This window comes from Ovis canadensis, chromosome 3 (assembly GCF_042477335.2).
Source record: "Ovis canadensis isolate MfBH-ARS-UI-01 breed Bighorn chromosome 3, ARS-UI_OviCan_v2, whole genome shotgun sequence".
Lineage (NCBI taxonomy): Eukaryota > Metazoa > Chordata > Mammalia > Artiodactyla > Bovidae > Ovis > Ovis canadensis.
This window is the reverse complement of record NC_091247.1, coordinates 220,506,481-220,534,173: the sequence shown is the minus strand read 5'-3', so window position 1 is coordinate 220,534,173 and position 27,693 is coordinate 220,506,481. Positions and strand designations below refer to the sequence as shown.

The 27,693-nt window shown below is 55.3% G+C and overlaps 1 protein-coding gene across 1 annotated transcript; it reads right to left on the bottom strand.

The window, feature by feature from the left end:
• Nucleotides 1-157: 157 nt before the first annotated feature.
• IL17RA (interleukin 17 receptor A) lies at nucleotides 158-15,854 on the bottom strand. Its single transcript, XM_069581567.1, has 13 exons — nucleotides 15,487-15,854; nucleotides 11,167-11,191; nucleotides 10,444-10,590; nucleotides 9,639-9,751; nucleotides 8,436-8,562; nucleotides 6,862-6,909; nucleotides 6,547-6,710; nucleotides 5,498-5,581; nucleotides 5,163-5,247; nucleotides 4,492-4,503; nucleotides 4,169-4,270; nucleotides 3,094-3,135; nucleotides 158-2,581 (listed from the first exon to the last, which is right to left on the bottom strand). The coding sequence occupies exons 1-13, from the start codon at nucleotides 15,634-15,636 to the stop codon at nucleotides 1,185-1,187; spliced, it is 2,496 nt and encodes an 831-aa protein (XP_069437668.1). The 5' UTR covers nucleotides 15,637-15,854; the 3' UTR covers nucleotides 158-1,184.
• Between the last annotated feature and the right edge of the window lie 11,839 nt (nucleotides 15,855-27,693).

Here is a 27,693-nt window from a genome sequence, read left to right as displayed (position 1 = left end):
TGGCGTGTGGGGCTGGTGTGGACCTTGCACTGTCCAGGACCTGGGCCTCAACAGCCTGCTACTACCAGGCACAACCTCACCATGAGAAAAGCCTCTGCAGCCAGGAGCCTCACGACCCGTATAGCATGTGACTCGAAGTGACAGCCAGAAACTGTAATCAGAGTTTAAAAATTTATTCATTCTTTTATCAGTGAGCTTGCTTTCACACACGCACACATGTACACGCAGTATCTGATTTCTCCTTGAATTTCAGAATCCCCTCCTCCTTGCAGGTGCTTGAACCTCCAGTGGAGGACTCAGGTTCAGGCAAAGAGAACCTACAGTGACCCCAGTATGCACAGGGCTGGGGGCTCCTTGTTCTTCTTGAGCCTGGATGCTATAGCCCAGTGCTCAGCCCGCAACCCTGGAAGAATCCTTGGCCAAAGCTCTCCCACTGACCGAGGCCACATGTGGGTTCAGGCCCTGCTGAGGCCATCCGGGCTCATTCACTTCTATCCAGTTTTTCTCTGGAAATGACCAGTGTGTCTGATCTACAGCCTCCTCTGCGGGGAACAGGGCATCCTGGTAAAGAAGCCCTGGTCTTTAGCATCAGGGCCTGATGCCCCAACCCCAGCCTGGCCCCCAGGCCTCCCCAAGCTGGGCCCATGGGCTCACCTTCTGCGGCAGGATCAGTTACACACTGCCCCACTGCCCCAGACCCAGAACTCCACCTGCCCTCCACCCCCCACTCCACCCCGGCACCCCTTTGGCCACCACGTCTTGCCCTGTGTGCTGCCCCGACCCTCCCACTAGAGGAGCAGTTCCTTGGCGGTCAGGGCTATACTGGACCCAAGATAAAGGCCGAAGGGAGGAATGGCAGATGGTCTGTCCTTTAGCTCCTGGGAATGGGCCATGGGGTCTTGGGGATGGAAGGTGACCACACAGGGACCCGAAGAAAAGCAAAGGGGACGCAGTCAAGCTGCTGCTGCTAAGTTGCTTCAGTCGTGTCTGACTCTGTGTAACCCCATAGATGGCAGCCCACCAGGCTCCCCTGTCCCTGGGATTCTGCAGGCAAGAACACTGGAGTGGGTTGCCATTTCCTTCTCCCACAGTCAAGCTGGCTACCTTTAAAAGTGCGGCCTCATGGGCGCAAGCCCACACGTGCACACACGCACACATGTGCTCACACGCATACACGTGCTCACTCACCGCCCCAGCTGGGGGAGGGCCTCGCATGGCGGCCCCTCGGGCTGAAGGCCGGGGTTCTTGCTAAGCTCCTGGAAAAAGAGCAGCAGCTGGAGGCTGCGCAGGCTCTCCAGGCCCTGGGGGGACAGCGGCTGTCCCCCGTCCTCCTCCCCGACCCCCTCCCCGTTGTCGTCGTCGTCGTCGTCGGGGGGCTGCGGGGAGCTCCTGGAGATGTAGCCCTGGTCAGACTGCACAGACCGCCGCTGCTCCTCCTCGGGGGGCGTGAGCAGGTCCTGGAGGCTCGGGTTCTGCTTGGGGGGCGGGAGCCGCCCCACGGGGAGGAAGAGGACGCTGTTCCGCCGGGGACCCTGGCCCCCCAACAGCGGGCAGGCCTCTTCTCCCTCCAGCAGGGCCAGCCGGCCCGCGCCGCTCCCCACCTCCTGTGGGACGGGCTCCACCACCTGAGCCCGAGGGACCCTGTCCACAGGGACCACCATGGTCTGGAGCGTTGGGGCTGCCGGCTGCCCCGGGGGCCGGGGCTGGGGCTCCAGCCGCGCCAGGCCGCCCCCTCCTTCCCTGGCGAGGAGCAGCTTCACCAGCACGTGGTCCCGGGAGGTGGGCTCCCGTATCAGCGGCTCCTGCCGGACGATCCTTCCTTCGGGCAGCGGCTCCTCCTCGAAGGCCGCCTCGTCCAGGGACGGGAGGTCCAGGCCGTCCGTCGAGCGGAGGTTCTCCAGTTCGAACCAGTCCGGGCGCTCGGCCTGCCAGCGACGGAAGCGCTGCACTGCCTCGCAGAGCTGCCGGCCGCTGGGGCTCTGCAGGTAGTTCTGGGCCGCGAGCGCCCCCACGCGGTGCATGCGGCCCGGCTCGAACATCTCCAGGTCCTGGATGCGGAAGTAGACCTCCTCGAACCGGTCCATGAGCTCATAGCGGGAGGTGATGTTGAACAGGTCGGGCACGTCCGCCTCGCAGCTGATGTCGCTGAAGTAGCAGACGATGTAGGTGCCGAAGCAGGCCGGCCTCTTGAAGTCCGGCAGGATCATGTTCATGGCCGCCGTGAACAGGTCCCCCGCCGGCTGCCCGTGGTCGCAGCGGAGCTGCACGGCGGCGGCGTCCTCCCAGCCAAGCATCGCCTGCCACTTGGCCCGGGTGCCTCGGGAGCACAGGACGACGATCTTGGAGTTGCTGTCTGCCACTTCCTGCTTCTGGCGCCCCACCCAGGTCATGACCCCTACCTCTGAGATGGCCTGCTCCTCCAGCAGGTCCAGGGCCACTTCGGTGCCACACACGGTGAGCAGAAATTGGGCGAACTTGAGGACCACGTCCACGTAGAGGGGGTGGTCGGCGGAGTAGACGATCCAGACCTTCCTGGGCTTCAGGGGCGGGGGGGTCAGGCTGGTGGCAGCGGGCAGGATCTCTGGGGGAAACAAGGAAACCAGGGTGTGGTTTCAGGCGTTTCAGTGCTGACCACACATCACAGGCCTGGCCTGCCGGTGAGGGACAGGAAACAGGCTGAGCTTGGCTCCCGAGCCCAAGAAATGGAGCTGAGACCCCAGAAAATGCCCGAGGCGGCTGCCAGGCCTCACTGGCTGCCTGCAAAATAGTCTGTGCCTTTAGGGAAGAGTGTCTTTCACTTTCCTCCCTGGCCTGCAGCCTGCACGTTAGTTAGAATTATCTTTTCTTCAAGACATCAAGGCCTATCTCTGGCATGGACACAGTTGCTCACTAGGGGCCCTGACCTTCCCTTCTTGTTCAGGGATTAGCTGTGAGCCCAGTCCTCCTGCTTTGTGAGGTCCCTCTGCTCGGGGCTGGAGGTGGGTCCCCGGCAGGTGACATCTCCCGAGGGACAGGAACTGACCTGGGAGCTCCTCCAGGCCAGTGTGAACAGCCTCCCCCTAAAGCCAGGCCACCCAAACCAGAAGTGCCCACCTGTGTCTTTGGTGCCATCTTCATGTTTTCCTTGACGGAACCCTGAAAAGAAAGGCAAGGCCAGGACTGCTCCAGAAGTGTCTGTGCAGGCGGCACAGGTTTTACAAGGCTGTCTCGCGACCCGGGAGGGGCCGAGGAGCACCTCCTAGCTGCTCTGGGCCTTGGCAGGGAGACCAAGTCTCCCACGACCGCTGTGTGACCTGGGGGAGGTATCGATGTCTCTGAAGCTTGGTTTCTTCCTCTGTGAAATGGGTCTGTGGGTTAAGTGCCCGGCTCATCCAACATACCCACCACCTGGGTCACAAGTATTTGGCACCACTGACTGGGCTAGGGCCCCCAGAATGGTGCCTAGGAGGTTACAACCTGAGTGGCTGCCCCCAAACAGACTCCCCTTTCAGGGAAAGCCTGTCCCCAAGACCTGTCCTTGCAGGAGGCACAAGCCTTCCGAGACGTCTCCGGAAGTGGCGCCCCTGGCCCCTTTGCGGCCTCCTTGTATTCTGAAGGTGATGCGGGGAATCAGCGTCCTTAAGTGACCTCCCCTCCTGGACCCAGTGAGGGATCCCATGGTGTGGGGCTGACTCTCTGGAGCCACACAGAGGCCAAGGAGGGTTTTTGGCACCTGACTTCAACTCCCATCTTTGGGCTGCTCCCCAGAACCATGAGGTCCTTCTCTCGCCCCAAGAAGTGGGCCCTTTGGGAAAAGGTCAGATGTGCGGCCCAAGAACAGCCTCCCAACCCTCCCAGGGACCCTCTGTGGAAGGACGCTCTCGACAGGCCTCACGCCTGGCTTGGTGACCTTCCCCTGCACGAATTGTGGTCACAGAGGGTACGGCCACCCAGATCAGGGTCATGGAGGGGCAGGGAGAGGCCAACCCCCACCCCAGAGACCCATGTTCCCTCCTGCTTGGAACGTGGCCAGATCGGGCCCAGGGTGGGGGACTGATGCTTCTTAAAAGCCTGCAGGGCTGGGGGTGCAGGGTCCTGAGCACAGACTTAGGGCTGGCGTGGGGAGAAGGGTCTGGGAACAGGGAGGGGCAGAGCAGAAACCCCAGGTGGGCTGTAGCCCCGCTCTTACCTGGTAGCCTCCAGGTCATGCAGAGGATCAGCAGGATGACGGAGCCCACCAGTAGGATGGAGAGGCCTGTGATGAACGCAGACACCCACAGAGGCGTGTGGTCTGTGGCGGGAGGGTGGTGTGAGTGGTGTGACACCCTGGGGCCCTGCCCACTGCCCACCCTGGGAGTCCTCTTTGCTGTGCCAGCCCTGGGGCCCGGCCCACTGCCCACCCCAGGCTGCTCCCCTGGGGTGTCTCCTCGTGCAGCCTGACCCCACACCAGCCTAGGCAGGGACCTCTCCGTGGCCCTTGAGGTGTCTCAGCCTGGAAAGAGTCAGCCTCACCTTCAGCGGCGTCTGCAAGGAGAACAGGGACAGACTTTCAGTTGTCAGCAGTGATAGCGCACAGTACATAGTGCACACTTGGTCCATAGTATATAGTACCCAGAACCATGTAATACTTAGTACACAGTACATAGTGTACAGTAAAATATACTTAGTACTATACAGTACACAGTATCTATACTACAGTGCATAGTACCCAGTACTTAGTACATAGCACACAGTACTATAGTGCATACTGCCCAGCACATAGAGCTTAGCACTTAGTACACAGTACCAATACTATAGTGAACAGTGCACAGTACTATAGTGTGTAGTACCTAGTACACAGCACTAGTCAGATAGTACTATGACTCAGAGTTTGTGAGAACTAAAAGCAGACGTGTTAGAGCACTTTGCTCACTCAGTACATGGTGTTAACTGTAACTGTGACAATAAAGAATCCCCAATTTTCCAGTCATATAAATTGAAGATCAGAAAGGCTCAGTGCTTTTCCCGAGGTCACACAGCTAACAAAAGTCAGCGAGGAGTCCAAGCTGGAGTCTCTCTCTAAAGTTGCACGACACAGGCCTGGACAACTGCCCCTTCCCCCCAGACCAGGTCATGGTGCAGTCTGGGCTGCTGACCTTCGCCCACCCTGCTTCCCCGTGGCCCCTGGCAGCTGCGTGTCCCACCTGGGGTGTGCGAGACCTCCGGGCAGGCCACGGACACCGAGTGTCGGAGGCAGTCGTTGAGGCAGCTGCTGAAGAAGGGCTGGATCTGTGAGGCAGAGCGTGGGGGAGAGGCTGGGGGCTCACAGGCCCGCCAGGAACCCGCCAGCCTCTCCAGGACGTCTCCATGGCTGCTGAGCAGGCGTCCCGCCAGCGGGAGCAGGCAGAGGACCCTGCCTGGCTGAGGCTGGTGGCTGGGCAGGAAATTCCCAGGTAGCGGTGCTGGGTCCAGGGGGTGCATGACCCCCCCCTAGCTGCCTACCTGCCCTTCGCCCACCCCATCCCACCCTGCTCCCCACCTGCACGTGGTGGCGGCAGCACCAGCTGGAGTCCCGCAGGGTGACCGTGATGTGGCAGCGCTGCGGGGCGGCTTCCTGTGCGGGCTGCAGGGCGGAGGGACGGTGAGGCCCTGACCCTGGCTGGGATGCGCCCCGGGGGCCCCCTCCCTGGGGAGAGGGGCTGCAGGTCCGGCTCCAGGAGGAGCAGCCATCCCCAGGACTGCATCCCCAGGACCGCATCAGACGCCCCGGCCACTGGGGACCAAGGTGTAGACGCAGGTGTCCAGCAGCGGCCCCACCCTGGCTCTGTCTTGCTGCCTCACCTTGACCCCCCACCTTGTCCTCATGTGCACATTGTACAGTCTTCTAATCCTCTTTGCAATCATGAAATTAACAAAGCAAAAAGAGGACCAGGAGTATGTCGGGGAGGGGAGGACAGAGGGCTGAGTGCACAGGGCAGAGACAGGGCTCCTGTCAGCTGCAAGAGCAACTACATACCAGCCACACACCCACCTCACACCAGCCACTCTCCAAGCGCACACCAGCCACATGCCAGGCACACACCAGCCACATATCAACTACACACCAGCCACATACCCACCTTACACCAGCCACTCTCCAAGCGCACACCAGCCACTGTCCAAGCGCACACTAGCCACATGCCAGGCACACACCAGCCACATATCAACTACACACCAGCCACACACCCACCTCACACCAGCCACTCTCCAAGCGCACACCAGCCACATGCCAGGCACACACCAGCCACATATCAACTACACACCAGCCACATACCCACCTTACACCAGCCACTCTCCAAGCGCACACCAGCCACTGTCCAAGCGCACACTAGCCACATGCCAGGCACACACCAGCCACATATCAACTACACACCAGCCACACACCCACCTCACACCAGCCACTCTCCAAGTGCACATCAGCCTCAGTCTGCACACACGGGAAGGGAGGTCACATGCTCTAAGCCCAGCCTGAGCGCCTGGCCCTCAAGGGTGGAGAGGGTGCCCTGAGCCGGGCTGATGGTTTAGGAAAGCGGCAGAGAGGGCAGTTACCACGGGCATGTCGACAACATGTTGGAAGCAGCTCTGGTTCTCTGCAGGCGGGAAGCTGTGCAGCAGGACCTGGTAACTGGTGGACTCATTCCACGGGGTGAAGCTCAGCCGCAGCTGGTGGGCCTCAAGGGTCTCCACAGTGATGTTGGGGTCCCACAGGCTGCCTATCCCATGGGCACAACATGACCAGGAGTCAGGAAGGGGGGCGAGCGTGCTTGCACATGTGCATGTGTGCACGTATGTGCACGCTTGTGTGTCTGTGTGCATGTGTGTGTGACCCAAGTAAAGCTCCCACATGGTTGCCCCCACGGTTACCTGAGCTCACGCATGGCGTGGTGTCCTTCATCCTGGGGTCCTTGCAGTCTGTGGACCGGGAAGAAGTGCAACCGTCAGCCCCTGCCTTGGAGAGCTTGTCTTACACAACCTCCAACACCAGAGGTAACAACCGTCTGCTTTCTGGGAGCCTGTCCAAGGGTGGCCCCTTCAGAGGAGCCCCAGGATGGACGCTGTCATGGGTCAGAGGCCCTAGGCCTGGGGCTGCCCTGGCCACCTTACCACTCATCCTTCCAGAAACTTCCAGATTCAGGCAGAAGCCCCCTCCCCAGACTTGTTCTTGGACTGAGGGGTCCTGGTCTACTCCTGTTCCCCCTCTCTGGGGGCTTCCTCCCTGGATCTGCTTCTGCCCTTGAGGGGAGATGGGCTTAGTCCCCCTCGGCAAATGGTGACATTTCCCCAACTTCCACGCATGCTCATGGGAGTCTTGGTTCAGCCCCATCTGGGGTGGGCCTGGGAAGCTGCATTTCTGACAAATTCCCAGGTGATTCCATGGCACTGCCAACCTGGGGACCCTGGGAAGACTGCTCCCCCGGAGACGGCTTCTTGGTCCCCCATTTCCTTGACTGCAGCCTTCTTATTGGTTTAAGAAGATGTGACAGGCGTGAATCACTGTGAGCGACGGGCTGAGTCAGTCCGCTTAAGGGATGGGGGGCTAGGAGGGGGATCGGGGAGTGTCACTCATCTGACAAATACTTATTGAGCCTCCAGTATGTGCCAGGCGCTGTGTGAGGCCTGGGAGATATAGCCAGGAGTGAGACGAAGTCCCTGTCCTCCGGTGATGCCATTCCAGCTGGAGGGGCCATAGAAGGAGACTGTGATATTGTGCCACGGCTACGTCAAGATGCTGGCATGTGTACACGAGTGAATTTGCACGCACGTGCACATCTGTGTATATGCATGGGTGCATGTGTGTGCATGTTTTGTGTGTGCAAGGGGTGCTCCGGCAATGTGGATGGCCTCAGCAAGCATTTCCCAATCGCCTCCCACACGCCGGGCTGTTCACAAGGGTCTGGAGGCTGTCCAGGTGAGTGTAAGGCGCAGGCCCTGTCCTCCAGGGGCTGGGCATTCGAGTGCTCTTAGCTCCGGACAACGAGAAAGGCGGGCCGTGGCAGAGACTCCGGGGAGGACAGAGATGCACCCAGAGGTGCAGATGCATCAAATGCTGTTTTGGAAGATGAGCCTGGCAAGCATCCCAGGAGGAGGGAGCAGGGGAAGAGGGGCTGGTGCCAGATACATGCAGGTGGGACGTGGGAGGAGCGAGGAGCCAGGGCTGGGAGGGGGCGGGGAGTGAGGCCACAGCTCTCTGGGGACGGGCCTGTCTTCCCAACACTTTCTGAGTAGGACATGCCAGACAAAGGACTCAGTTCCCATAGAACTCCCGGGGTCTTGGGCCAACACCAAGTTGGTGCCGCAGAGAACGGACTCCGCCTTAGGGAGTGGAGGCTGCAGCCCCCCGCCCAGGAGCCCCAGCCCTGCACCTGTTTGTCCCGTGGGTTCCACAGGCCGACCACAGAGCGAGAGGTGAAGGGCACGCTGGGGGGTGTTGCTCTTACCGGGCACCAGGAAGTTTCTGGATTGGTGGTTTGGGTCCCCGTCAGGGATGGGCTTAGGCAGGTGGTGGACGGTCACCTCGTACTCCTCTCTGGGTTCTACCACAAAGTGGCTGAAGGCAAATCGCCACTAGGAGACAGGAGGAGGGGAGGTCAAACGGTCACAGCTCTTACCTGAGCCCAAAGACCTCCCCACTTGTCCCTGAAGGATTCATCAACACAGGGAGGGAACAACCAGGCCGCAAGCTCCCCAGTCAGAGGCATTGTGTCCCTGTTCTGTGTTTCTTCTGGTCTTCCTGCCTGTTTACAAACACCTGGCTCTGGCCTCATTAGGAGACAGCAGGGCCAAAGGCAAGAGAATGTGGGCGAGTTTGGAGGCACCCCTCCCCCATCAGCCCCCTCCAACTCCAGGGCTGCAGGCCGCTGGGACCCACGGGCAGCTGAAGACCACTTGTTACGTGGCTCTGCCCCGTGGAAGGGAAAGCAGGGTCTCTGGAGCACGAAAGTACAGTGGGAGGCTACGAGGTTCCCCATCCAACCCTGGGCCTCACAGCGTTGTTTTTGCTCAAACTTTTTTTGGCCGATGGAGATAAGACGCACTGACTCCAGCTCCCCTGGTGGACCGCTTGGGGTCCCTGGTCCTCCCTGTCCTCCTGGTAGTAGTTTGGGGGTCCTGTCCTCACTAAACACAGCACAGGGGATCTGTCTTTGCTGCTTGTGTTCTGGGAGCTTTGCCTCTGACCACTTGTCAGACATAAACCGGCAGAATTGAGACGAGCCTGCATCAGGATCAACTGGACGGCTTGTCACCACCAACTGCAGCCGTTTGAACACTCCAGCCTCTGGTTCAGGAGGTCTGGGGGGCTACCTGGAACCTGCATTTCTAGCAATCCCCTGGTGGTACTGCCGGGCTTGGGATTATACACTGGGAATCAGCGCTTTGATCAAACTAAACACGAACCCATTCTGGCTCCAAGCAGCAGAAGGAACAGAAACTGTGGTGGAAACCACGGCTGCTCTGCGCTGGGCAGAGCCCCTGCACCTGGAGGAGACCCTGGCTGACGGCAGGCGCTGGCCAAGGAAGCTGCCCTCCCAACAACGAGCCTGGACGTGAGGTGGGGAGGAAGAGCGGGGTGCATGCGTGTGTGTGTATGTGTGCACACCGCTCCTCGCGGTCACCACCGCCCACCCTGGTGGGACTCTTACCCGCTTGTGATGATGCCTCAGTGTGGTCAGAAACTCAAACCTGACACACAGACGCTCATTGGTGCTCAGCTGCAGGATGGACAGCTCTGCCCCCTCCAGGTAGAGGACGCTGGCTGGAGGTCGAGGGAGGAGAGAAGCACAGGTGAGACCAAGGATGGCTAGCCGCCGGGGGTGGGGGGGTTATTTCTTGTCTGCTGTGCGGGCCGTCTAACCCACCCCTGCTTCCTGCTCCTTCCAGCTCCCTCTGGGCTGGGTTAGCCACTGCCTCTGGACAGCTACCCCTTGCTGGACAGGGGCGAAGATGCTTTACCCTGGGCCAAAAGGGAAAGCGTTGCAAATTCGTGGCTAGGCTGCTGGGGACACTGACTGTGGGTGTCGGGGGGGGGGTCCTCGACCTTGAGGACGTAGCGAGCCTTAGCAAGGGACTCACCCGGCCATCCACAGGCCTGGGCGCCCTCGTCACCCAGTCTTCCCAGGTGTGCACACTGCCCCGCCCCCAAGAGGCTGAGTTGTTGGAGGGGTGCTGTCAGAAGGGCCAGCCTACAGTCAGATGGGTCATGACCAGATGTGATTTCCAGGGTGATGAAGATTTGGGGCTGAAGAAGGGTCTTCTGTGGAGGATGGTGGGTTAACATCTAGAACTCTGAAAAAGGACTCACTGCCTGAACTGATGGGTCCTTTCTCTGAACTGGCCCTCGTGTCTGAGCATAGGGCTGGGAGCCCAATTCTGAGTCTGGTGGGAGGACTAGGAGGCCCAGTCTGTGGACCCACCCAGAGGTGGGCAGCACCCCGAATGCCCACTCACCATCTGTCTGCAGCGTCCACTCGATGTGAACCACGGGAAGCAAGTGTCCTTGCTGTGTGTGGGCGAAGCGCAGCTGGGTCTGCACGTTTTTGGGGGATGAGGGGGTGAGGTTCCGAGGGTGGATCCAGCTGTCGTCCAGGCAGGTACCTGGGAGCAGGAGAGGCAGAAATCAGAGGCTTGCGGGCTCTAAGGGACAGAGATGCAGCCCAAAGAGGATGCCTGGTGGGGTCCAGGAGCCTTCACGGTCAGGCCATGACCCCAAGACCAAAACTGGGCTCACAGCTCTTTTGATGCCCTTCCGGGGTCATGGGGAAGCTTTGACATTACAGGAGAGATGACAAAGCACGCCTGTGGCTTTGAGATGAAGCAGTGGTTGGAAGTGGGCAGGAGACACGGGGCAGCCATAAGAGTTGCTCTGTTTTTATGTGTTGGGTACCTAATGAGCATGGACTCTTGAACAGTGCGCCTCCTCCTTGGATTAAAACACAAAGCAAGATCCCACCCCAGATATCGCCCACTGCAGGGTGACAGCTCTGGCTAAAGGGTCACACTGCAGAGCCAGGTCGTATTGTGGCGCCCCAGAGAATTCTTCCAAAACCCTGATGACGGGTGCGGCCCTGAGTCTCAGGGGTCCTCCCGCTGGGGACTGGGTCCCTCGTCAACTCAGTATGGGGTCAGCACCGCATCAGGGCAACTTGAGAAGAGAAAAAGCAGGTGACTTACTGTTCTTGACTGTGCAGTTCAGCCCCTGCGGAAAAGAGAAGCAGGTAATTACAGCTGAGAAAGAACTCGGATCCGCCAGCCGGGCTCCGGTGTCCCTGGGCTCACACTCAGGAATGAAATGCACGCGCCTTCCCTCTCACTTTTGGGGCCACTCCTGGGGGGACGTATTCCCCCCCACCCCCGTACTCTGCTCTCCTGACAACTGAGGAGATGCAGGGCAAGAAGTGGGCGCAACACATGGTGGAAAGGAACTGCCATTTTCTCAGTGGCTTTAGGAGCTGGGTGTCACCTGAGCCTCGTTTCCTGCCCTGAGCTCAGGACGCTGGTAGCCAAGCCCAGAGACAAGACCTCCAGAAACAGACTTCCACATCTGAGAGGCCACGGTCACCACCAGCCTGACCCCTACGTTAAGTCCAGCGATTGATCCACACGGTCTGTTCCACAGGGCATCCAATGAGCTTTTAGAACCTTAGGCTTGAATATTCTCAGACAACCAAAGAGTACCAGATTTGTATGAAAATAGTTAAAAAACCCAGCAACTTACAAGAATGCTCTTGGAGGAAATAAGATAATGCTGGGAGCAGAATAAATTAAAATTATAATGGTCTCAAAGAAATGAGAGGACACTATATCCATATGACAGGACAGAGTACTATGGAAAAATGAGCAAACAGAAATAAAAACGAACCGTGAAGGAGAGGAAGGTGGGAGAGAGTTTCAAGAGGGAGGGGACATATGTATACCAGTGGCTGGTTCATGTTGATATTTGGCAGAAACCAACACAAGATCGTAAAGCAATTATCCTTGAGTTAAAAATAAATAAATTAATTAAAAAATGAACCATGAAAATAAAAAAAAATCCATAGAAAAACTAGGTTATAAAATTCAGGAAATTTCTCCAAATGTAGAACAATATTAAACAGAAATAGAAGAAACAATATGTGAATATTTATTTAAGAGAAATTATTTAATTATTTAAATTATTTAAAATTTATTTAAGAGAATATTTATTCAAGAGAAATGATATGAGTGAGTATATTTCCAGTTGCACTCATCTCACATGCTAGCAAAGTAATGCTCAAAATTCTCCAAGCCAGATTTCAATAGTACGTGAACCATGAACTCCCAGATGTTCAAGCTGGATTTAGAAAAGGCAGAGGAACCAGAGATCAAATTGCCAACATCTGCTGGATCACAGAAAAAGCAAGAGAGTTCCAGCAAAACATCTACTTCTGCTTTATTGACTATGCCAAAGCCTTTCTGTGTGGATCACAACAAACTGTGGAAAATTCTGAAAGAGATGGGAACATCAGACCACCTTACCTACCTTCTGAGAAATCTGTATGCAGGTCAAGAAGCAACAGTTAGAACTGGACTTGGAACAACAGACTGGTTTTGAATCGGGAAGGGAGTACGTCAAGGCTGTATATTGTCACCCTGCTTATCTAACTTATATGCAGAATACATCATAGGAAATGTTGAGCTGGAAGAAGCACAAGCTGGACTCAAGATTGCCAGGAGAACTATTAATAACATCAGGAACACAGATGACACCACCCTTATGGCAGAACACGAAGAACTAAAGAGCCTCTTGATGAAAGTGAAAGAGCAGAGTGAAAAAGTTGGCTTAAAACTCAACATTCAGAAAACTAAGATCATGGCATCTCGTCCCATCGCTTCATCGCAAATAGATGGGGAAACAATGGAAACAGTGACAGCCTTTATTTTCTTGGACTCCAAAATCACTGCAGATGGTGATTGCAGCCATGAAATGACCATGACCAACACAGACAGCTTATAAAAAGCAGAGACATTCCTTTACCAATAAAGGGCCGTCTAGTCAAGGCCATGGTTTTTCCAGTGGTCATGTATGGATGTGAGAGTTGGACTGTGAAGAAGGCTGAGCGCCGAAGAATTGATGCTTTTGAACTGTGGTGTTGGAGAAGATGCTTGAGAGTCCCTTGGACTGCAAGGAGATCCAACCAGTCCATCCTAAGGGAAGTCAGTCCTGAATATTCATTGGAAGGACTGATGCTGAAGCTGAAGCTCCAATACTTTGGCCACCTGATGTGAAGAGCCAACTCCTCAGAAAAACACCCTGATGCTGGGAAAGATTGAAGGCAGGAGGAGAAGGGGATGACAGAGGATGAGATGGTTGGATGGCATCACTGACTCAATGGAAATGAGTTTCAGCAAGCTCTGGGAGATAGTGGAGGATAGGGAAGCCTGACGTGCTGCAGTCCATGGAGTTGCAGAGAGTCAGACAGGACTGAACGATGGAAAAACAACAGGACTAGAACACTGTTTATGAGCTTATGAACAGCACCACGTTGGACCTCCTACAGAAACCCAGAGAAGACGCCCACGATGTTGAAGACAGTGTTAGGTGGTAGTGGCCAGTGTTCCCTGAGCTCTCCTGGGCCAGGCATCGGTAGCACTTTGTATGGAGAGCTCATTGAATCTACAATAGCCCTATGAGGTAGGTACCATCACCACCTCACCACTTTATTTTTAAAATTTATTTCTTTTTGGCTGTGCTGGGTCTTTGCTGCTATGCACTGGCTTTCTCCAGCTGCAGCGAGCGGGGGCTACTCTCAGGTTGTGGAGGGCGGGCTTCTCTTGCTGAGGAGCACCAGCTCCCTGGCTAACTCCGAGCAGCTGGCACCAGCTGTGGGTCTCTCTGCCCACTGCTGCCTCTTGGACAGAGCTGGCTGTCATCCACCTGCTCACCCTCCCCTTCCTCTTTTCAGTCCACAAACATCTGTCAGCCCCCATGGCCTGTGCTTATGGCCCTGGGCTGTAGGTGGTGAAGTCAGGATGCGAAGCCAGGTCCTCTGAGATCAAGTCACTAAATGGTGCTCCTTCCATGGAAGCGCCAGTGGAGGGACAGAAATCGGGGGCCTCACCCCTCTCTTTTCAGGGGAGCCAGCTGGCAGTGGGGCCCTGTTCTCTGGCCAGGTGTACAGGAGGCAGGTGTAGACAAACAGCCCAGGGTCCCTCTCCAGCTCCTGGTCCCCCGCCATCAAGCCAAGCCCCTGCTCACCCTCGGGCCTTGGCTCAGTCATTTCCCCCTCCTGGAATGCTCTAGACTCTCTTGGAGGGCTGCCCAAGTGCCCTCTCTGCAGGAAGGGCACCCGGGCAGCAGGAGCTTCTCTGTTCCCTGGAACTCCATCGCTCCTGGCTGACAGAGGCTCCTGCTCCAGGCTGACTTCTGTGATTTACTGCCCCAACATCCGTCATCAGCGAGTGTGTCTTTGTTGTTTCAGGACCTTGTATTTTGCAGACAGCCAGCAAAAGGCCATCTAAAAATGAACTGAGTCCCAGAGAGCAGAGTTCCCAAGTAGGACCTGCTGAGTGGGTCTCCTGCTCTGCCCAGGAGTAGGGGGTCACAAGGACCTTTCCCAACATGGTTCATGTTAAAAAAAAAAAAGAAAGAGTCACTGACATTTCACCCTCTTATGAATCCTCCGAGACATTAGATAGGGAGAAATACCACTTTGGTTGTTCAACATCCTCTGACTCAGATAAGGAGCGTCATGTCTTAGGGTCAGAGGTGAAGGGGAGGGGGCAGAGGAAACCGAGAGGAGCGGCGGGAGAGGGCAGCGCGCGGCCAGCACCGTCTGTCTCTTTTCCCTTAAGACGGGCCTCCACCCCAAGGCCACTACCCGGCGGTGGGTGTGGCTGTGTCGCTTCCTGTGGGCACAGCCGGCAACTGACGGGTGCCTACAGCCCCGCGGGACTCCAGACGCGGGCGGGCGGTGTGGGCCGGAGGGGGCGCCGTCCGGAGGGTCCACGCGGTGCCCAGGGCTCGCCCGGAGGGGTCATCGCGCTGCCCTTACAACTCTCCCCGGAAGCTGCCCCGCAGACCCGGGGCTCGTGCGCCAGCCGCTGCGGCCGCGGGGTCCCCCGGGACCGGCTCGCGGGGAGGAGGGCTGGACTACTGGGGTTGGCACCGGGTCGGTCCCGCCTCGTCCACCTCAGGCCCCGCCTCCGGGCGGCGCGCCTCCCCCAAGTCCTTCCCCAACTGCGAGGCTCCCTCCGGAGGCGCCACCGGGACGCCTGCCCAGGTTGTGCAACCCGCGCTACGCGATCTTTCCCAGCAAACTCCGTCTCTTCCCTGGCTCTCACCGCAACTCGCGACGCTCGGCGTGTCCTGCCCAGGGCGGCCTGCTCTTGTGCCCAAGTCTCGGAACCCCTGAAACCCCGCTACTCCAGCCCCTGCCCCCGGCCGCCTGCCGGACAGACCGCATCCTGGGCTAGCCCCACCCCCACCCGACCCCACCCCCCCACCTCCACCCCCCGGGACGGATCCGATCTCACCTCCTGGGAGCACACGGGCGCCGGGTGGTCCAAGAGCCTCAGGGAGGCGAGACCGAGGCCCGGCGGGCGCAGGAGCAGGAGGAAGAGTAGGAGCGACGGCCCCGGCGGGGGCCCGGGAAACACGCGCGCCCAGCGGCGCGGAGCCCCCATGGCCCCGGCCCTTCGCGGAGGGCTCGCGCCCTGGCTGGGGGCGCAGCGAGGGCGCGCCCCAGGGATCCCCTCGGCTGAGTCCCGAGTCGTTCTCCTGCGCCTGCTTCCGGCTTCCAGCCCTGGCCGGGGCGGGCCACGCAGAGGGGAGGGCTCGGCCGGGACAGTCCTTCCGCGCGTCCCTCCCCGACGTGCGTCCCAGGTGCGCCCTCCTCCGGGGCTCCGCCTCGCGCTCCTCCCCGCGTTTCTCCCCAGCTCCTCCCCAGCTCCTCCCGGGCTCCTCCTTGAGCTCCTCCCTGGATCCTCCCCGCGCTCCTCCCGCCCCGCCTGCTCCCTGAACCCTCGTCCAGCTCCTGCGCTCCAGCTCGTCCGACTCCTATATTCCATCTCCGCTCTTACAGTCAGGCCATAAAACTATTTTAATGTCTGCCCGTTGCTCTCGCCTCCGGTCTTACCCTTCTTCGCCGTCAGAAGAAGTTCTTTTTCTCAGTTCCCCCTCTCCATATCCGCACCTTCTCCCTGGATTCCTTTCCTGGCTTTTCCTCCCCCTTCTCGAGGCTCCGACTGCGCGAGGTGGGGGAGGTGGGAGAGGAGCGGGGGGCCCTCGGCCTCCTGTTCCCGCGGCGCTGCGCTGAGCCAGCGCTTTCGCCAGAGACCCGCTCCAAGTCTGCGGAGAGTCCGCAGACCGTGTGCTTCCTTCGTCCTGAGACAAGCGTCGTCCACATTCCCTTTCCTGACAACCCTGAACGCCTCTGCTGGCCTCGGATAACCCCCACCCAGATCCCACCGACTGTAAATGGCTCTCCAGGTCTGAGGCGGTGGATCTTCTCCTGGTCCAAAGCACTGGCCCTTTGCCTGCTGCTGGCGGACCTGTGGCGACCACCTGAGCCCCCGCTGGCGACAGGACACAGCTGCTTTAGGCCTTGAGCTCCGTGGTCTCCAAACCTTTTACTTGTTTATTTAAGAATTTTGGAATACTCTTCATCCTCCCATACATTTTTTAATATGACTCCGGAAAAATTTCATCCCAAGTGTAATAGATATAGAGGATATAATCACTAAAATTTGATGTCTGTAGCATGCAGCTTGCGAGATGCCCCCACCCCATCCCACCTCCTGGTGTTTGCACCTGCTGTGCCTCCCCTCACCCCGCCCCCCCCCCCCACAGTGTGTGCTGGGCCCTGTGACCTGTTCTCAACAGCAGAATATAATAGGATGAGACCCCCCCCCCAAAAAAAATGATGTCACTGATAAGGTTAGGCTATGAAAGACCTGGACTTGGGGTTGTTTAGCCCTTTCTGGGTTGCCGTGAGCTGCCTGTGGAGAGGCTGGGATGGCCACGAGCTGAGAAAGGAGTGGTCAACAGCCAGGAAGAAACCGAGGCCATTGTTTCACCGTGACAATGATCAGGAGTAAGTGGTCAAAATAATGCAAGGACAGCACTTAAAAAAATTATTTTTAATTGGAAGATTTACAATGTTGTGTTGGTTTCTGCAGTATAGCGGTGTGGATTCAGTTCAGTTCAGTCGCTCAGTCGTGTCCGACTCTTTGCGACCCCATGTGGATTAGCCATAGGGATACATCTGAGCTTCCCTCCCAGCCTTCTTGGTGGTCACAGACACCAGACTGAGCTCCCTGTGTTATACAGCTACTTCCCACCAGCTATCTGTCTTGCATACGGTGGTGTATATGATACAACGCTACTCTCCCGATTCTTCTCACCTTCCCCCCACCTCGCTGTGTCCACAAGCCTATTCTCTACCTGTGTCTCCACTGTGTGCTGTGCTAAGTCACTTCAGTCGTGTCACTTACAGGAAGGAATTATCTATCACAGCCCACACAGGAGAAGATGTGCGTTGCATCCCCTACAAGAAATCACCTGGGGCTTCCCTGGAGGCTCAGTGGTAAAGAATCCACCTGCCCGTACAGGGTACGTGGGTTCGATCCTTGATCCAGGGAGATCCTACATGCCTTGGAGCAGCGGAGCCTGTGCGCCATAGCTACTGAGCTTGTGTTCTAGAGCCTGGGGGCTGCAACTACTGAGCCCACGTGCAAGAACTACCGAAGCCCGCCTGTCCCAGAGCCCATGCGCCACAAGACAAGCCACCGCAATGAGAAGCCTGCATACTGCAGTGAGGAGAAACCCCCTGCTCACCCCAGCCAAAAAAAAAGCCTGCGCAGCAGCAAAGACCCAGCACAGTCAAAAATAAATACACACACAAACCAAAGAAACCACCCTGGCAACTCAGCCAACAGAACCCAGCTGGGGAGACCTGAACTCTCACTTTTCTCCAAGAGACTTTCATTCAAAGCAACCCGTCCCAACTTCCTCCTTTTTCTTTGTAAATGTTTCATTCCTCTCTGGATTTGCCCATGGCTTTTTGCAATATAGCTTGCTTCTTCTAAATTCCATTTCCTTTGCTATTCTTGAATAAATCCACCTTTGCAGGAAAAATGCTTAGGTCTGTGTGACCGAATTGTCCTCTGAGTCTAAATGAAGAGATTTTCCTGTGGATGGGTTTCAGTGATACAGCTAGAAAAAGTTGTACTTTTTAAAGAGTTTACGATGATGTTTCCATACACTTCCCATTTGACCCAATTTAGTTGTTCTGATAGAAAAAGATTTAAAAATTATTTTGTTCACAACAAAGCTGTTTAAATTCAGCACAACAACTCCAGCTAAATTTGAAGTGAAAGTGAAAGTGTTACTTGCTCAGTCGTGTCTGACTCTTTGAGACCCCATGGACTGTAGCCCCACCAGGCTCCTCTGTCCATGGAATTCTCCAGGCAAGAATACTGGAGTGGATTGCAGTTTCCTTCTCCAGGGGATCTTCCTGGTCCGGGGATTGAACCCAGGTCTCCCACATTGCAGGCAGATTCTTTACCATCTGAGCCACCAAGGCAGAAGCTAAATTTAGCAAATTGCTAAATATATTGGTCACATTTTATGAAACAGATTGAAAGATGGAGAAAGATTACATGAGAGGAGAGGCCTGTCAAATTCTACAGATAATTAGCTTTCAGTTCTGAGAGGCGAATGAACAGATGCATGGGGCTTCCTAGCCTAAATCACTCACCTTCTTAGCGCAGGGATTTTCTAGAATCCTGCTCATTAGAACTCGGCAAGGAATGTCAGAACCATTCTCGGTTTCTGCTCAGTCGCTCAGTTGTGTCCGACTCTCTGCGACCCCATGGACTGTGGCACTCCAGGCTCCTTTGTCCTCCGCTATTTTTTTCTTGGAGGTATGTTTTGAGCAGGGATGAAAATTGCTACTTTCCTGCTTCTATTTTTAAGAGGAATTAGAATTAGAGCCAGAGAGAGCTATTGAAAAAAAATAAAAGGCAGTTAGCCACAGGGATTATTAAACTGAAGTCTGTGGGTCAGTCAGTTCAGTGTGTCTGACTCTTTGCGACCCCATGGACTGCAGCATGCCAGGCTTCCCTGTCCATCACCAACTTCTGGAGTTTGCTCAAACTCATGTCCATCAAGTTGGTGATGCTGTCCAACCATCTCATCCTTTGTCGTCCCCTTCTCCTCCTGCCTTCAATCTTTCCTAGCATCAGGGTCTTTCCTGATAAGTCAGTTCTTTTCATCAGGTGGCCAAAGTATTGGAGTTTCAGCTTCAGCGTCAGTCCTTCCAATGAATATTCAAGAATGATTTCCTTTAGGATGGACTGGTTGGATCTCCTTGCAGTCCAATAGACTCTCAAGAATCTTCTCCAACACCACAGTTCAAAAGCATCCATTCTTCAGCGCTCAGCTTTCTTTATAGTCCAACTCTCACATCCATATATGACTGCTGGAAAAGCTATAGCTTTGACTAGATGGACCTTTCTTGGCAGAGTAATGTTTTTGCTTTTTAATATGTTGTCTATGTTGGTCATAGCTTTTCTTCCAAGGAGTCTTTTAATTTCAGGGCTGCAGTCACCATCTGCAGTGATCTGGAGCCCAAGAAAATAAAGTCTCTCACTGTTTCCATTGTTTCTCCATCTATTTGTCATGAAGTGATGGGACTGGATGCCATGATCTTTGTTTTCTGAATGTTGAATTTTAAGCCAGTTTTTTCACTCTGCTCTTTTACTCTCATCAAAGGGCTCTTTAGTTCATCTTCACTTTCTGCCATAAGGGTGGTGTCATCTGCATATCTGATATTTCTCCCAGCAGTCTTGATTCCAGCTTGAGCTTCATCCAACCCGGCATTTTGCCTCATATACTCTGATATAAGTTAAACAAGCAGGGTGACAATATACAGCCTTGACATACTCCTTTCCCAATTTGGAACCAGTCCTTTTTTCCATGTCTGGTTCTAACTGTTACTTCTTGTCCTGCATACAGGTTTCTCAGGAGACAGGTAAGGTGGTCTGGTATTCCCATCTCTTGAAGAATTTTTCACAGTTTGTTGTGATCCACACAGTCAAAGGCTTTAGTGTAGTCAATGAAGCAGAAGTAGATGTTTTTCTGGAATTTTCTTGCTTTTTCTATGATCCAACGAATGTTGGCAGTTTGATCTCTGGTTTCTCTGTCTTTTCTAAATCCAGCTTGAACATCTGAAAATTCTTGATTCATGTACCATTGAAGCCTACCTAGCTTGGAGAATTTTGAACATTACTTTGTTAACATGAAGACTGTGGGTAGGCTCTGCCAAGTTTGTAAACTCTTGGAGACGATTTGCAAAATGTTTATTTGTGAGTGTACTTTTTCCTGGATAGATTTCATCGGAATTTTGAAGGAGTTTTGGTGATTACAAAACCAAATCAAACCATTGCCACAGTGAAACCACAGCACAGATTTAGTCTAATCTTTCTACTTAATGTTAAGTAAATGGAGGCTCTCAGAGAGTCCATCCCTGCCTGAGGTGAGAGAGTCAGGGCAGAGCCCAGGGAGCAGGGGTGGTGAGCTCGGGAAAGGAATTAACCAGGCATGTGGTGAGCTTGGGAAAGGAATTAAATGTTCTGTCCTCTTGGATTGGAGTTCCCCATGCAGGGACTCCCCACCTCCAGGAATAATGATTAAATTTATGGCTTTAAAAGGGAAACTTGAAATCTGAAGGAAGAAAGGAGAGGGATGTAGATGGTGGAACAGAAGTCATGTTGGGCAAGATGAATCAAAGAATCACAAGGGATTCCCATGAAGCTGAGGGGTCATGGGGGTGTAGAACTCTGCGGAAGTGATCGTCAGCAATGTGCTGGAGGGCAGTGTGCTCAACGAGAGGGCAGCAGAGTGTAAATTCAAGGGCAGAGTACTTCTCAATCAAAATCTTACTGGGCTGAGGACTTCCCTGGTGGTCCAGTAGTTAAGACCCTGTGCTTCCCCTGCAGAGGGAGTGGGTTCGATCCCTGAAACTAACATCCTACATGTCGCATGGGCAGATAAGTAAATAAATAATAACCTTAAAAAAAATCCTACCAGCTCTTTTCATGGAAATTGACAAGCCGATTCTAAACTTTGGGTGGAAACTCAAAGGACCGAGACTCTCCAAAGCCATTTCGGAAAAGAATAAAGTTCCGTCTTTGCTAACCCCTTGTCATGCTTGCATTTCTGGTGTCAGAGCATGTGGCTGTGTGTCTTGGAAACATTGAAAAATTGCAGATATGATGTTTGCCCCCAGATATTTCAACAAGCATCTTCTAAGAAGAAGGATGGCTTACCTAAACATTATGCCTTTGTTAATTTATTTTTTCATAATGCCTTTATTACACAGAAGAAAATGACAAGAACCCCCTAATGTTCAGTTCCTGTTCAAATTCCCCAAATCACGCCCCGAGTGTTTTCACAGTTGCTTTTCTCAAACCAGGGCTCACTGAAGTTTCACAACGCATGAGGTGATGTTACCTCTTTCGATTGAGAACATTTCCCTAGCTGGTTTTGTTTTTAAAATGATATTGAATATTCCACACTTTCTAGTCATCTGGCAGTTTCTTGGTGGTGTCTCCGCGTGAATTTTTTTATTCCCTGCACTTCCTGTAGACAGGGAGTGAGGTCTGAAGGCTCAGTTTGATTCAGGTGAGACGTTTCGGCAAGAGCACCTTCCCAGTGACGCGGTGTATTTCACAGGACATCACACCAGGAGGCTACGAGGTCAGCTGCCCTATTACTTGATTTCCTTTGGACAACTTTGTAGGGATCTATTGACATACTGTGCACGATGTACCTGTTTAAAGGGTCCAGGCTATGAAACCACCACCGCGGTTCGTCTCCCTACAGTCCCTGCCGAGTCCAATCACCTGGTGACCAGCAGAGACGCAAGGCTTTTAGTTTCATCAACCCTTGTCAGGCCCCCAGGCCCACCCCTGCCCGAGGCTCTAGACTCAGAAAGACCCAGGGCGGAGGCCTTGCGAGGCTTCTGCTGAGCTGTGAAGGTGCAGCCCCACTGGGGTCGGGGGACAGAAGTCAGGCCCCAAGGGGGAAATGGTTGTTGGGGAGTTGGGGTCCCTTGGAAAGCAAGTCCTGGGGTGCTGGCTGGAGGGGGCAGAGTGACCTTCAGGGCGAGGCCAAGAGGAGCTCAGCACCGCCCCCCCCCACCCCGAACCTGTATTCTGTCCTCTCAGACCCAGGTGCTCATTCAGTTCCTTGGAGCTCATTTCTGGGTTTGCACAGAGCAGGTTGACGGATGAGCCTGTGGAGCCTGAGACCCGGGTGATAGGGGAGGGGTAAACCCTGTTTGCTCAGTGCAGACACAAGGCCAGGCCTGGCCAGGTTCCACTGCCGCCTCCACCTGTGGAGTGGTGACGTGGGTTTTATAGACTTGCAAACAAGCCTGCAGAGATGATGTGCTTTACCCCAGGCCACAGAGCTACAGCTCTGTGTGCACAAGGATTACGTATAAATAATCAGATGCGTGTTTTTTTTAAACTGAGATGTAGTCGATTTACAATATTGTATCAGTTGCAGGTGTACAACACAGTGATTCAATACGTTAATAGATTGCACTCGGTTTAAAGTTATTACAACGAAATGACTAATTTCCTGTGCGTACAATACCCTTGTAGCTGATCTACTTTATACATAGTAGTTTATTCCTCTTCCCCGCCGGCACCTACCTTGCCCTTCTCCTCCTTCCTTTCCCCTGGTAACCACTGATTTGTTTTCTGTATCTGTGGATCTGGTTTTGTTTGTTCCTGAACCAGACTTGGGTCTACCTGCCCGGGCGCAGGAAAGCCAGTCTTCCAGGCTCTCATGGGTTGTGGTGAAAGAACAGTGTTTAATGCAAGGTGTGCAATGTGGGGACAGGTGGGGAGAACGGGCCACTCAGGCTCAGAAGACTTGGCCTCCCCTTTGCTTTCAGGGAAGGGTTTTAAAAAGGCAACATTAGAGGAGAGGGTTGCAGGGGCTTGAAAGTCCATGAAGGCCAGCTACCTGGCAAGCTGTGTGGAGATGGGGAGAGAGATGGAGGCGCACAGAATGAGGGCTTAGTTCTGTTAGTGACGTGGAAGCAGGAAGCAGCAAGTGCAGGGGAGTGTCAGGTGTCCCTGTCCCCTCAAGGGCCCAGGTCAGTTCGGTCACTTAGTCATGTCCGACTCTTTGCGACCCCATGAACCACAGCACGCCAGGCCTCCCTGTCCATCACCAACTCCTGGACTTTACCCAAACTCGTGTCCATTGAGCTGGTGATGCCATCCAACCATCTCATCCTCTGTTGTCCCCTTCTCCTCCTGCCTTCAATCTTTCCCAGCATCAGGGTCTTTTCAAATGAGTCAGCTCTTCGTATCAGTGGCCAAAGTATTGGAGTTACATCTTCAACATCAGTTCTTCCAATAAACAAAGCCCGACTCATACCTAGTTCTTTGGGCAATCAGATCAATAACCACATCTGCCTTGTGGGGAGAAAGGGAGAAGTGGGCAGAAGCAGGCCTGATGATGGGGAGGCCGGAGCCCAGCCAGACCTGCACTCTGACCCTGGAGAGCAGAGCAGCGGGGAGGCCGTCCACCCATGAGGGCCTCTCAGAGGCTGACCACGCCCAGGGTGGGGCCTGGCTCCCTTACTCCACTCAAGGGGGCATTCATAACCCAAGCAGAACAGATCCATCACAGGGCAAGTCTCCAGTCTGTCTCAGCTGATCCGAAGCATCATTTACAAGCTTTGGCACGCACTTTGTCATTGCTGGTAACACCTTGTTGCTGACCGTGACTGGAGGGGCAGCTCCTGGGGGGTGCCCACTCACCTCCTCCTCCAGGAGCTGGACAAGCAGTGTCTGCGCGAGTCCTTCTCCTCCCTGGAGCCTGGACTCCAGGGCTCAGGGTACGGGGTGGGAGTTGGGGGTGGGGGCTCCAGCAGAGGAGCGGGGAGGGCGGTGATGACTGTAATTCCCGGAATGGACTCGATTGTCCATGAGGATGATCTGCAACTTTTTCCAACTAAGATATTGTTTCTGGGACTGGTTAGTTTTACACAGGGAATCATGAGGGTTGGTCTGAATCAGTTGAATAATAAAAAAGAAGCTTGCATGTTTATAGGGCTTCCCTCATAGCTCAGTTGGTCAAGAATCTGCCTGCAACGCAGGAGATCCCAGCTTGATTCCTGGGTCTGGGTCAGGAAGAACCCCTGGAGAAGGGATGGGCTACCCACTCCAGTATTCTTGGGCTTCCCTTGTGGCCCTGCTGGTAAAGAATCTACCTGCAATTTGAGAGACCCGGGTTCGATCCCTGGGTTGGGAAGATCCCTTGGAGTAGGGAAAGGCTATCTACTCCAGGATTCTGGCCTGGAGAATTCCATGGACTGCAGTCCATGGAGTCACAAAGAGTCGGACATAACAGTGCGACTTTCACTTTCACTTTGCATGCTTATAGCTTTCAAAGTAATTTAAAATAAAGGTTTTTTGGGCCGGCCCTGCAGCTTGTGGGGCTTTAGTTTCCTGACAGGAAAAGTGAACCCACATTGTCCATAGTGAGAGCTGGGAGTCCTAACCGCTGGACCACTGGGGAGAACCCAGAGTACGTTGACATACATGATCTCCTCTCCTCCCCACCCCTTGTTCCCTTCCCTCCCCGCTCCATCCTTGCTTCATTCAAAACCAGTTCTGTGCCTTTTTCTAGATGATGGTGGGTAGAGGAGAAGTAACTGGATTTTGTGGGTCATCCATTTAATTTCTCCTCTTCTGTCCCCTTTCAACCTTTGACCATTAACTGAAAGGAAGATGTGGGGGATGCAATGAGTTACTGCAATGAGGTTGGAGACCATGCCCGGGTCAGAGTCCCCGAGTTTCCCCTTTGGGGATCAGACGTCAGTGGAGGGTTAAGTACGGTTCTGCAAGTCCAGGAAACAGTTAAGGAGGTGAGAAGGGCAAGATGACCAAGCCAACGAGGACGTTGTTAAGAAATTTATTCGCAATTCTTGTTTTTTTTTTTTTTGTTTTGTTTTTTAAATAACATCATTCCTTAGATAAAAATGCAATCTTACAGGAATATACACAGCGTCTCACAGAGATGGCCCTGAAGCTCTTCTCGACGCCCTGGCCTTTCTCGAGGTGAGAAGGGACACAGGCGAGGCTGCCGACTCAGGTGACGATGGTTACAAACTGTATAACAGTATTTACAACACGCGAGGGCCCGCAGGGAGGTGTGGGGGCGTGGCGGCGCCAACTGCCTGAGAACCAGTGTGATTCTGTGGCTGGGGGCGCTGGGGGAACTCCGAGCCGGGATGAGGAGCAGAGGGGCTGCGTCTGGACCCTCCCGCATGGAGGACCTTGGCTGGGCGGCTCGAGGGGCATCCAAATAAAACAGGAAAGTAGTGTCTGGTGCTTCACCAGCGGGAGCCTGTCACCCTCTCTCTCAGTGGATGTGTTTTCCACGGGTGGTTCTCGCTGCCACATCAGACTGGTCCAAACCTGCTCACCTTGGACATCTCAGCCTCGGAGCAGAGCTTCCTTGCACAGGGCTCTGGAATAACAGGATGCGCAGGGGGAAGGGCAGGAAGCAGGTCATCGGGTGGGAGGTCAAGGCCGGATTCTGAGGGTGGGGGGATGCACTCGATACAGGCAGGCCCCCCAGGGCCTCACGTCTGGGGCTCAGGGCCGCCTCGTGAGGGAGATCGTGGCACTGGGCTGTTTGTTTACAAGCCATCTCCCTCGAGTCCCAGGTACTGTCCCTTTCAAGCCTTGGCGTGGCTTCTTCACACTGGAGGTGTTGGGCGGGGAGCTTGCCTGCTGGGACCCATCTAGCACAGGAGCCTCCCCCGGCTGGCCCTGCTCCTGGAATCAGGACCCGCAGGAGCTAGGAGTGGGTGACAGAGGCCAGACCCCGTCTCCCTCATCCCAGCCCACAGACCCAGCGGCACCGAGGATGGTGGCGTGGGAGCCTCAGGGCCGTGTGGTGAGCGGGCACCACTGTGCCCAGACATGACCTGCAGACACGACCCCCCAACACAGATAGCCTCTGCCCCACAGCTGCTCTGATGTGACCTTGGAGGAAACTGTTTCTCACGCACAGTGATCCCAGGTGGCAAACTTGTTAATTCACGTGGGCTCAGTGTCCCTCTGCCTTTCTGAGAGCCGAATCCCATTTAGGCCACTTGTTCTGAAATAGGGACCTGAACGCCTCACAAAGGGCTGCCCGCGACCTGCAGGAGGCCGCGGGCTCGGCTGAATTCTCCTCAGTCACCTGGTGAACCGAGCCAGGGCCTGGGTGTCCCTGATTCTCTGCAGAAAGGGAGACTCCGGGGACAATCCCGCCTCGGGCTCTGCCCTGAGGCTCCAGCCATTGGCCCACCTCAGCCTCACAGTACCTCCCAAAGGTCCCGGGGCAACCGCCCAGGAGGGGCCTCTGCTGACACTCCAGGCGCCCCCCGGGCACCCCCACCCACCCCTTGGCCTGCTGTGGACCAAGTCTCCTGAGTTCACGGCAGGAAAACTTCGATTATAGGAGTGGTGGGATGTTCTTGATGAAGGGCAACGACATTTAGTTTATAGTCACTCCAATGGGCACCTTTTGCCCGGGGTGGGGGAACCTCTGCTTCTCTCTGCAGCGGGGGCTCAGCCTTCTATGAGGAGGATCAGCCTGGGAGGGCCAGCCCCTGCCCGTCAGGTGTGTGCCCGTGAACGCGTGTGCAGTTGAGTGCATGTGTACATGAGTGTGTGTAGATGTGTGCACGGGTGTGCCTCAAGCATCTCCCCGACAACAGGAAGCCTGGCAAAACCCATTTACCTGATAGTTTGCCCTCTGGCCCCACAAGGCAGCGCTTTGTTGTTTTGACACAAAAATAAATAAATAAATAAAGACACAAAGAGAATTGGCTCTCGGGGGGGTCCCCCCCAACAGCGGGAGGGGGGAAAACGGGGGTGGGGGTGGGGGGGCACTGGGAGAGGGAGGGAGGCCCCCTGACGGTACAGCAGCTGGGAAAGCTGGACACTGGCTTCCTGGGGTGACCTCAGGTCACCCCTCCCCACGCCCCCTGCCTGCCTTCAGGGCCCACGGCCCACGTGTGGGGGGGGTGTCCGCAGAGGAGGGGGTGGGGGGGTGCAGACACCACACATGTTCGGAGACGGTGGTTCGGCTGGGTGGTTCGGCTGGAAAATAAGCTGGAGCGGAATTTTATTTTTTCTTCTTCTGAAGCAGATCTTGGGGTCTCAGCCCCTTTACTGGGCAGTCACCACCGTTTCCATGAAAAGAAGCCGCATACACGGGGGTCAAACAGGCCCTGTGTCCCCATTTCCCTTCGGATCTGTGCTAGTGCTTGCCGCAGACCAGAGCCTGGCCTGGGCTCTGGCTGGACTGACGGGGTGCCTGGAGGGTGGACACCAGGTCGCCCTTCCCTGGCCGTTTCTGCCTCTGAGACATGACATGCCTGTCCCTGCAGGTTCCTCGAGGGGCGGGGAGCGGGGAGACGCCACCACCGTCCTTAGCCACATCTGTGATGAGGTGTGACGAGGCTGCCAGCACTGATCCCCCTCCCACCACCTCCTCCCTGTGCTGCTCTAAGTCCCTTCTGTTTCCTGGCCTTTGGGGTGGGGGCACGTGCTATCACCCACCCCCTGGAAAACAGCCTCCCCCCTCCATGACCCCAAGCTCTTCCTTCCAGGGGCTCCTTTTCCTCAGGAAGACGCTTCATCGGCCTTGGAGGGCGA